This window comes from Macaca nemestrina, chromosome 11 (assembly GCF_043159975.1).
Source record: "Macaca nemestrina isolate mMacNem1 chromosome 11, mMacNem.hap1, whole genome shotgun sequence".
Taxonomy (NCBI): Eukaryota; Metazoa; Chordata; class Mammalia; order Primates; family Cercopithecidae; genus Macaca; species Macaca nemestrina.
The window spans coordinates 106,214,756-106,226,245 of record NC_092135.1 but is presented as its reverse complement, the minus strand read 5'-3'; the positions used below and the strand labels follow the sequence as shown (position 1 = coordinate 106,226,245).

General features: G+C 45.6%; 1 protein-coding gene across 1 annotated transcript; it reads left to right on the top strand.

Moving 5' to 3' along the window:
- Positions 1-4,171: 4,171 nt before the first annotated feature.
- Positions 4,172-8,628, top strand: LOC105468000 (gamma-crystallin D). The gene is made up of 3 exons (XM_011717874.2): positions 4,172-4,222; positions 4,333-4,575; positions 8,305-8,628. The coding sequence occupies exons 1-3, from the start codon at positions 4,214-4,216 to the stop codon at positions 8,575-8,577; spliced, it is 525 nt and encodes a 174-aa protein (XP_011716176.2). The 5' UTR covers positions 4,172-4,213; the 3' UTR covers positions 8,578-8,628.
- Positions 8,629-11,490: the final 2,862 nt, after the last annotated feature.

Sequence of the window (11,490 nt, the reverse complement as noted above, 5' to 3'; positions counted from 1 at the left end):
TCTAGTTGTTTTGAGAGATAGGCCACTGGCCTTGGCCAGGGCCCCACAGTCTGGGTTAAAACTCCAACTGCCATATTCCTCTTTCTGTCACATAGAGTGTAAAGGGTTTTTTCAGGTCAGGTAGCCCCAGGGCTGGGGCCAACATGAGTTTTTTCTTTTAACTCATGAAAAGTTCGTTGCTGTTGGTTGTAATAGATATGGTTTATCCAATCTACATTTTTATTAACTGTCACCCACCAAAATATTGACTCAAATCCTGCAGCTATTTGATTTTAAGCTTTAAATTGATCTGGTATTCCTGTGGGACTTCAATTGTGTCTAAATAGATGTGAAGAGTCGAAAGACCCATAAGAGGCTTCTCTCACTTTACAATGTCTTATTTTTTCCCCCCTCTGGTAGATGAAATGTCAGGGTGACAGGGAGAGCCAACTGGACTAAAGTACAAATGCCACTCCAGTTATTTGGCAGAGTGTCCAGTAAAGGCCTACCACAATACCACCACACATCTGCTCGGGGATGAACAAGGGCTGACTGATTGATAAGCTCTTGAAAATTCTTAAGCTCACTGCATCCCTTCAGGTCTCCAAGGAACGCTAAGTTTCCTCCTTGTCGTGAGAGACACGAAGTGAACTTAGTGTTGGGAGACAGAAGCTGGATGGCCCTTAGGGGCTGACCCTCGTGGTGCCGGACTTTGGAATATAGCAGAGACAGTTTGGCAAGCTTATTACTCCAGGCTGTAGAATCCTGGAAAAGAGCTACCATGCAGCCCACGCCTGGTTGACTGGGGGACTACCTTAGTGGAAAGGGGATAATGTGCCTCTGGCCTGCCATGTGCACAAGCACAACAATTGCTTTTGTTTAACATGCAGATGGAATATTTGATCCATTCCAACTAGGTATTTTCATCTTGGTATCCTGTCTTAATTGCCAAAGTTTGTTTTAAGTCTTTAACATCTATGATCCTCTATTAAAATGAATGTACGATTTTAGGAAATTACAAAAACCGGTTGGGGTAGTCCATCCTTGCTCTTTAGTGGTCCACAGAACGTTGGACCAACTACGACATAAAAGCTCTACATTGTGGGGCAAGACTCCTGGTCGACACTGGAATCTTTATCAAAATTTCCCGGATTAAATGGCCCTAATTTACTAAAGGCCAGTCTGAGCATAGTCAGGAAGGACAGAGGTACTTTTCTGAAGTAGAGAGCTGTCTTTGACTTGGCAAGTCCCCACAGGGTATAACAAGGCAAGCATTAAATGCAATAGTTTGAGGCAAAATTGACAGTTATGTTAATAACTAGATGGTCAGTAATACAGCGAGGAAAGAAGAAAGAGTAATAGAATAGAAGAAAGAGTTAAATTTTTCTTAGCTTCAGTTTGGTAGGGTTTTCCCCTGGGACTATGGCCCACAACTCTGAAGGGGATGGCGCTTTCTTGACTCAGTTGTGATGAATCCATCCTTTTTTCGCTGTATGAACAGCAGTCTCAGTGGTTTGCAGCACAAGGTAGGGTCCTTCCTAGGCTGATTCGAGTTTCCTTTTTTTTCACCCTTTGATGAGAACATGATCTTCAGGCTGGTGCTGGTTTACCAGAAATTCTAGGGGTGGTACAGGTGCTAAAAGACTTTTAGTTTTGATGGAAACTCTGTATTCATTAAACAATAACTCCCCAATCCTACCTCCTCCGATCCCTGGTAACCACCATTCCACTTCCTGTCTTTATGAATCTGACTATTCTAGGTACCTCAAATAAATGGAATCATACAATATTTGTTTTTCTGTGTCTGATTTATTTCCCTTCGCATGTTTTCAAGGTTCATCCATATGTGCCATGTGTCAGCATTCCTTATTAGGAATAAGGAATAAGGAACTTCCAACTTTGCTTTTTGCAAGACTAATTTGTTGATTTGGGGTCCCTTGAGATTCCAAATGAATTTTAGGATAGATTTTTCTCTTTCTGCATAAGGAAATCACTGAGATGTGATAGGGATTGCACTAAATCTGTAGATTGCTTTGAGTAGTACTGACATATTAACAATATTGTCTTCCAATCCATTAACATAGGATGTGTTTCCACTTATTTATGGCTTCTTTAATTTCTTTCAATATTTTGTAATTTTCAGAGTATAATATACTTGGTTTCTTTTTTAACTTGACATATGGTAAGCATTTTCCATACCCTTAAATAAATTCTTTGACAACATGATTTTTGGTAGCTGCAGAGCATCTCATCAAACAAGTGTTCCATGATTTATTTAATCAATGCCCTATTCTGGACATTTTATTTGTGTCTAATTTTCTTTTCTTTTTTTTTTTTTTTTTTGAGACGGAGTCTGGCTCTGTCGCCCAGGCTGGAGTGCAGTGGCGCGATCTCGCCTCACTGCAAGCTCCGCCTCCCGGGTTCACGCCATTCTCCTGCCTCAGCCTCCCGAGTAGCTGGGACTACAGGCGCCCACAACCGCGCCCGGCTAATTTTTTGTATTTTTAGTAGAGACGGGGTTTCACCGTGGTCTCGATCTCCTGACCTTGTGATCCGCCCGCCTCGGCCTCCCAAAGTGCTGGGATTACAGGCGTGAGCCACCGCGCCCGGCCTTGTGTCTAATTTTCTATATTATAAACACCATTCTGATAAAATATCACTGTTCATAATCTTTGTATGCATCTTTAATTCTTTCCTTTGGACAAATTCCTAGAGATGGAAATATTAGATCACAGGTGTGAGAATTAGGAGTTTTTAAATATACATCAACAGTGTTGCTTTTTATACAAAACTATGGCTTAAAATCTTTTCTTTCTACTGCTTTATGGTTTCTAAATTTTCCACAAAAGTTATAATTTTTAAAAGAGAAAGATGTAAATGAGGCTTATTAAACTTATGTAGGTCGCATAAAATTTGTCCAGAGAAAGCTATTTTTTAGTATTAGACTTAGGTAGCAAGAATCGAAACTAAGGAGTGAGACTGGGTACACGAAAGTTATTCTAAATCAGTGGTTCTCAGTGGGGGGATGGGGGTGGATTTGCTTCCCCGGGAACCTTTGGTAATGTCTGCAGACAGTTCTGCTTGTGACGACGGGACAGTAATGCTACCGGTACCCAGCTGGTAGAGGCCAGGATGCTGCTCAACGTCCTGCAATGCACAGGACAGCCTCCCCCCACCAGCAGATAATTTTTGGCCCCAAATGTCAAAAGAGTGCTGGCTGCGGTTGAGAAACCCTGCTCTAAAGAGAGTGGAACACCAGGAGGCGCCGGATCTCGGCAAAAGGAAGGAAGACCCTAGTCCCCGGAGTCAGAGCCTTAACTAGAGAGCCACGAGGGCTTTGCCCCAGGGTGAAGAAGGCAGAATCTTTGCAAGATTGTAGGATTTTCAACTTGTTATATTTGCATGTTAACTTGCATTTGTCAGCAGCTAGAACCAACTAAGCTTAGCCTTTGGTTAGCAAATATGTTAGTTAAAGAGAAAGTTACCAGTGTAATAACTGCCAAAGGGTCGCTTCACGAATCCCAAGTTGAGGGTTTCATTGCCTGTGCTGAGGCAGGCACGGTGCTGAAGCTCAGGACTTTCCTGCTTCCACCCAGGCTCCAGCCATCAGAGCTGAGGCCAGGTGCCTAAACAGGGCTTCCTCAGGCCCAACCCCTGGCATCCAACCTGCTGCATTAGTTATCTGATACCCTGCTGATCAGCAGGTAAGATCATAGAGAGGTTCTCTTAAAGGAGAATCACATCCTACTGTAAACACCCCGAGGAGAAGACAAGATCATCCTCACGTTTCACATTTCACACTAAGAAAACTCTGGAATCTAAACGCTTCGTGCTGTAGTCCATTTCGACCTTAGACTTGGTCACTATTCAGCGTTGTTGCTCAAACTGAACTTTTAAAAGGTAAATAAAACATTTAATTACAATTATTAACTCTTCAGCACTTGCTCAATTCCAATTTCCCAAATAGGCTTTATGTAGAGGCCCAAAAGGCACTGACAGTTTTAACCAGATCATCAATTCGAAAGCTTTAGAGAGTCTAAAAGAAAACATACAATAAACCTCCCACCCCCACCCCCACAGTCATTATATAGAACAGAGAGAGATAAAAAAATGCCCTTGCTCCCCTCCGTGGGCCCCTTTTGTGCGGTTCTTGCCAACGCAGCAGCCCTCCCGCTATATAGCCCCGCCGCGCCGCCGCCCCACCCGCTCAGCCCCGCCGCGCGTCCAGCCAGCCATGGGGAAGGTGAGCCCAGCCCGCGCCCCGGGCCCCGGGAGCTTCCTGCATGGCGGGGGCCGGAGACTGGGACAGGGGCAGGCCTGTGAGCCCTCGCCTTGCCTCGCCTTGCCTTGCAGATCACCCTCTACGAGGACCGGGGCTTCCAGGGCCGCCACTACGAATGCAGCAGCGACCACCCCAACCTGCAGCCCTACTTGAGCCGCTGCAACTCGGTGCGCGTGGACAGCGGCTGCTGGATGCTCTATGAGCTGCCCAACTACTCGGGCCTCCAGTACTTCCTGCGCCGCGGCGACTATGCCGACCACCAGCAGTGGATGGGCCTCAGCGACTCGGTCCGCTCCTGCCGCCTCATCCCCCACGTGAGTGCAGTCCCGCCGGGTCCCTTCCGTGCCCTCGAGTCGCATCAGTGATCCACATGGATGATTCACACGACAGGCGATGGGATGGGATGACAGCCTTCTTTTTCCTAGCTCTGACTATATTCTCTTTTCCTGTATTAACATCGGTGAGGTTTCCTCCCACTGAAGAAGTATGTGATGCAGTGCTTTTAACTGGACATCGTATTTTATTTTGCTAAAGTCAAACTCACCTCTACTGGGAATAAGTTGTGCGTGGCATTCGCTCAGAGCATCTATGCCACAGGTGATGGAAGAGCAACAGATTAATTCCTTGCTCTTAGGTGCCCATAGGCTAGGTGGCTATTTCTTACTTCATCTGTAAACAGGGCTGATAAGAGTAGTTCCTTTCTAGGGTTCCAAAGAGGGTAAAAGGAGGGCACCTGTCACAGGCCAATACCCACCCCCAAGTATTAACTATTATTATGAACATCAGGGGCCTATCAAGTCCTGACTTCTGATTGGGCAAACCAGTAACCAACAATGAGATTCCAATAGCTCCTGCAGGGCCCCCTGTTACCCAAATGAAGCCCCAGCAGACTGGAATTTCAGTTAGGGATTCCCTAAAGTTGACTGTGACAGAGTCCTGGGAAAATGAACCATTTTTGTGAAGTCTGAAATCCCCTCACAGGGTTTAATAGCTTGATAGGGACCCAGTCTGGCATTAGGAGCCCAAAAACTTAGATTTCTAATTTCAAGTTCCAACTCTTCTAATTACAGACTGTAAGATCCACTTTACTAGCAGTCACTTAAACCTCAAAAAGAATTGCTTATGAGAATCTTCCCTAAAGAAAAAAAATATATATAGAGAGAGAGAGAGCGAGAGAGAGAGAGAGAGAGAAAGTCTCAAAGCCAGATTTGAGAGCGAAATGACATTACTGATCAGCTCTTAACAGAGACAGAAGAAATGTCATTGGAAGACTCAGAAGGGGATCCAGAATCTGAGCTCCAAACAAAAAAGATTTTTTTTCCTTTTTTTTGGAGATGGAGTCTCGCTCTGTCACCCAGGTTGGAGTACAGTGGCATGATCTTGTCTCGGCACACTGCAACCTCCACCTCCCGAGTTCAGGCAATTTTCCTGTCTCGGCCTCCAGAGTAGCTGGGATTACAGGCACACACCACCACACCTGGCTAATTTTTTTATTTTTAGTAGAGACGAGGGTTCACCATAATGGCCAAGCTGGTCTTGAACTCCTGACCTCAGGTGATCCACCCGCCTCGGCCTCCCAAAGTGCTGGGATTACAGGCATGAGCCATTGTGCTCTGCCCCTAAAGAATATTTTAACGTGGAGGAAGAAAAGCATTGAGGCAATGGGAAGGAACAAATAAATGAAGGAAGAACAAGTGCTCAAAACAAGAGACATGGTCAGGCGCAGTGGCTCACACCTGTAATCCCAGCACTTTGGAAGGCTGAGGAAGGCAGATCACCTGAGGTCAGGAGTTCAAGACCAGCCTGGCCAACATGGTGAAACCTCGTCTCTACTAAAAATAAAAAATTAGCCGGGTGTGGTGGTGGGTGCCTGTAGTCCCAGCTACTTGGGAGGCTGAGGCAGGAGAATTGCTTAAACCTGGGAGGTGGAGGTTGCAGTGAGCCAAGATTGTGCCACTGCACTCCAGCCTGGGTGACACAGTGTGACTTTGTCTTGGAAAAAAAAAAAAGAAAGAGATCTTCTTTTTAGACAAGGTTTCTCTCTGTCACCCAGACTGGCTTGAGTGGTGTGATCACAGTTCACTGCAACCTCAAACTCCCGAGCTCAAGTGATTTTCCCACCTCTTTTTTTTTTTTTTTTTTTGGTAGAGATAGGGTCTCATTGTGTTGTCCATGCTGGTCTTGAACTCCTGGGCTCAAGCAGTCCTCCCACCTTGGCCTTCCAAAGTGATGGCATTACAGGCATGAACCACCATGCCCAGCTGCTCCTTCATGATCTTGAACTTCCATTTTTGGGTATTACCTAAAACTGATTTGTAAGAGCACATGTTGGAGGTAAGAACTGAAACGTTGTTCCCTTTGTGACGGCTCTTGCTTTTCAGCATGTTTGAGTAGCAGAGCTTAAAGCAGAAAGGCATGGATGAAGGATTGCTTGGGCTGGACTTTCTTCCTTCACCAATCTGAGCCTCATTTGGGTAAAAGCAATTCAACCTTCTCTCCCTCTAGCTTCTCCTAATGCTATTGAGATTCAAAATAATATCTTTTGCCAGGTATACATTTGCCTTTTTGTTTCAAAATCTTATTATTTGCCGGGCGCTGTGGCTCATGCTGTAGCAGGACAAGTCTCAGACAAAACTCCTCAGACACCAGATTAAAGAAGGAAGAGGTTTTTTATTCGGCCGGAAGCGTCGGCAGACTCGCATCTTAAGAACCGAGCTCCCCAATAAAGAAATACTTGGCCTTTTTAAAGGCTTACAACTTTAAGGGGTCCACGTGAAAGGGTCGTGATAAATCAAGCAAGAGTTGGAAACGTAACTGGGGGCTACATGCATCAGCTAACGGAACAAAAAGTTTTACAATGCTTTTTTCATACAGTGTCTGGAATTTACAGATAACACAAGTAGTTTAGGCCAGGGGTTGATGTTATTATTATTACTTTGTTTAACTCCTAGGGCCAGGTGGTGGTGCCAAGGTTGTCTGGCTATTTATCTTACTTTTGTTTCTTTCCAACTTTTTGCTTTCTCCCCCTTCTCCTGTCTTATAAACTAGGGAAAAGGAGAGATGGGGAAAAGCTGGGAAGGACAACAGGAGAAGTGATGGTCTCATTCCATAACGCCTGTAATCCCAGCACTTTGGGAGGCCAAGGTGGGCGGATCACGAGGTCAGGAGATTGAGACCATCCTGGCTAATACGGTGAAACCCCATCTCTACTAAAAATACAAAAAATTAGCTGGGCTTGGCGGCGGGCGCCTGTAGTCCCAGCTACTCGGGAGGCTGAGTCAGGAGAATGGCATGAACCCAGGAGGCGGAGCTTGCAGTGAGCCGAGATGGCACCACTGCACTCCAGCCTGGGCGAAAGAGCGAGACTCCGTCTCAAAAAAAAAAAAAAAAAAAAATCTTATTATTTTTTGTGTCATGCAACAAGAGCCCCAAACCACCACAAATTTATGAAGAAGAGACCAAAACAAATACATAAAATATTTAAAAGTGGTCCTGAGCAGGACCAGCGTGTCTATTCATGTAGATTATACCAGAAAACTCTAGGGAGCACCATTCATACCAAATGAACGGGGAATGGTGCCCTCTTGAGTTTCACAGTGCACAACCTACCCAACTATACACAGCAGCCCTGGTGTTGGCAGTGTCTTTCTTTTAGCTTGGTCACTTTTGATACAGGAATTTTTTTTTTTTTTTTTTTTTTTTTTTTTTGAGACGAGTCTCACTCTGTCGCCCAGGCCGGAGTGCGGTGGCGCGATCTTGGCTCACTGCAAGCTCCGCCTCCCGGGTTCACGCCATTCTCCCGCCTCAGCCTCCCGAGTAGCTGGGACTACAGGCGCCCACCGCCACGCCTGGCTAATTTTGTTTTTGTATTTTTAGTAGAGACGGGGTTTCACTGTGTTAGCCACGATGGTCTCCCTCTCCTGACATGATCCGCCCGCCGCGGGAGCCACCGCGCCCGGCCGAGAAAAAAATTTTTTTAAGTCATCCCCCAGGAAGTCAGGTTTTTCTGACGTTCCCTCTTCTGCTGTTTGCTGAACCCCCAGGCCAGTTCCCACAGGATCAGGATCCATGAGCGAGAGGATTGTAGGGGCCAGATGGTGGAGATCACTGAGGACTGCCCCTCCCTTCAAGACCGCTTCCACCTCAGTGAGATCCACTCCTTCAATGTGCTGGAGGGCTCCTGGGTCCTCTACGAGCTGCCCAACTACCGAGGACGGCAGTACCTGCTGAGGCCAGGGGACTACAGGCGGTGCCAGGACTGGGGGGCCACAGATGCTAGAGTGGGCTCCCTGAGGAGAGCTGTGGAGCTCTACTGAAATGCTTTTACTCTATCCTTTGCTGCATCTGGAAACTAATAAAATATTTCCTGTGTGTTCCATGCAGTAATGTGTCCTCTGTTCCTTTCAGCCTCCTTGGAAGGGCTCAGCAAAAATCATGCTGGGAATCATGTGGATTTTCTTATATGTATCAGTGGAAAGTGTCTGTGAGGCAGCAGCTAAGAGCACAGCCTCTGGGGCCAGAATGCCGGGACCCAGCTCCACTTACTAGTGATCGCTGCTGGGCAAGTTACTTTTAACCAGACTCCCAGACCTCCTGAATCAGCAACCTCCAGAGAGCGCCCTGTGCATCTGTGAGGCTTAACCAGCTCCCTGGGAAGGGTTATGATGTGGAACATTTGGGGCCTACTGAGTAAAAGCCTTTCCTCTCAAAGTGTGGTCTGAAAACCAGCAGCACAGGGCATGCCCTGGGAGCTTGTCAGAAATGCAGAATCTCAGGCCTCACTCCAGACCTGCTGCCTCAGAATCTGCATTTTATTTTATTTATTTTATTTTTTTAGAGACAGGTTTTTTACCCTGTTGCCCAGGCTGGAGTGCAGTGGTGCAATCACGGCTCACTGCAGCCTCGAACTCCTGGGCTCAAACGATCCTCCTGCTTCAGCCCCCCAAGTAGCTGGGCCTACAGGTTGCATCACCACATCCGACTTAAAATTTTTTTTTGTAGAGATGGGCATCTCCCTATGTTGCTCAGGCTGTTCTTGAACTTTTGGCCTCAAGGGATCCCCCTGCCTTGGCCTCCCAAAGTGCTGGGATTACAGGCATGAACCGCCACATTCAGCCACCCATGGAGCTTTCTAAAAATGCTGATGCCTGAACCCCACTGACACATTAATTTTTTTTTTAATTTGTTTTTTGTTGTTGTTGTTTTGAGACGGAGTTTCACTCTTGTCGCCTAGGCTGGAGTGCAATGGCACAATCTCGGCTCACCGCAACCTCCGCCTCCCAGGTTCAAGCGATTCTCCTGCCTCAGCCTCCCAAGTAGCTGGGACTACAGGCACCTGCCACCATGCCTGGCTAATTTTTTGTATTATTGGTAGAGACGAGGTTTCACTATGTTGGCCAGGCTGCTGGTCTCGAACTCCTGACCTTGTGATCTGCCTGTCTTGACCTCCCAAAGTGCTGGGATTACAGGCATGAGCCATCGTGCCCGGCCGAGACATTAATTCTGAAATAATTACACAATTTTCAAATAATTTCTCTCCTCTGATTTACATTTTACTGACTTAGGTAAAGCTTTATTGGAAAACAAGATTTGGATCCAGGACCAAGATGACACTTCCTTCTTCTTTCCAAATCAAACTAACCACCGGATATCCACAGGCAGAGCAACTATGGATTGCAAATATTCTTTCCTGGGCCAGGACCTGGCCTGGTGACAGAGTCAGGCAGTGAACGTGGCCTGGACAGTCAGCCCGAGCAGAGACAGCCACAGAGACTGAGTGATGGTGACAAGGGGGCTATGATCCATTCCAAGCTGAACTTTCTGTTGATTAGGCCACTGAACCACCTAAACACCAGGGAGACATTTACCTTGCTTAGGAACAAGATCGTGAGACTATGAGGTCTACACAACTCAGCTGTGCTTAAATCCACCATCAGTGGAATTTATTATTAACACGTGTTTCCATTCATGATTCATGAATCTCCTTTTCCTTCGTACTCTTCTTCTCACATCTTCCTTTATTTTTGATTTGTGACCCTACGATTTCTTTTTCTTTTTTTAAGCAAAGAGTTGGAAGCCTTTTGTGCCACACAGAGACTAAATGGATAAAAATTCCTAAGTGTCAACTGTTTAAAGTAGCTTCCATCTCTTCCATTTAGAAAATGGTTTTATTTAGTCTGGATAAGAGCTCCACCTTGTGCTGGCCAGAAGGAAGGCAAGTATGATTTAAAAGCCTTTTCCAAAATCACAAATAGAGATTATTTTGCACCTTTAAAATACACTCAGCTATGCAGTATATGCAGGTTAAGCTTATAATTTAGCCAGTGGTTATTAAGCAAATATAAATTGTTTGAGATCTTTGTGACACATCCTAAGCATTTCCTAAGAGATAGTGAAGAGAGGCATGCCAATTGGTCTTGTGTTCGCCCCACAGGGTGTGGCCTTTCTGAATGGACAATCTAGCATCTACACCGTGCTTTTTAAAAGAGCTTTATGTTGGCTGGGCGCAGTAGCTCACACCTGTAATCCTGGTACTTTGCGAGGCCAAGGCGGGAGGATCACCTGAGGTCAGGAGTTCGAGACCAGCCTAACATGGCAAAACCCCGTCTCTACTAAAAATACAAAATATTAGCTGGGCGTGATGACTCGTGCCTGTACTCTCAGCTACTTTGGAGGCTGAGGCAGGAAAATTGCTTGAACCTGGGAAGTGAGGCTGCAGTAAACCAAGATCATGCCACTGCACTCCAGCCTAGGTGGCAGAATGAGACTCCATCTCAAAAAAGCAAATAAACAAAAAATAAAAGTCTTCATCCTCCATCTCTCAACGTCTGACAGGCCCACATGTAATTTATGAAACACTGAGTTCATGAATAAAACAGACCCCACATCCACGTTCAAATATTTCCTCCACTTCATTTTCAAGCTCAGTCTCTGTGGTTTCTCTCAACCAACTGTTTAATATCCTGTACACTTTTTTTCTTACCATTGTACATGAATAGTTTTTCTTTTACAGAAATCTTAATCTCTTTTATTAAAAAAAAAAAAAGATACCTATTCCAAACATTGTTGACTGACTTCCACTGTTCTTCCTTCCCTCTCTTGGTGTCTACAGACATATAAAGCTATCCTCATCCCCCTCATCTTAAGCTATCTCAAATCAATCTGATTGTATTCAGAGATAATGGACAGTGTACAGTGTTATTCCTCTACTGCCCATTTCTGCACTTGAA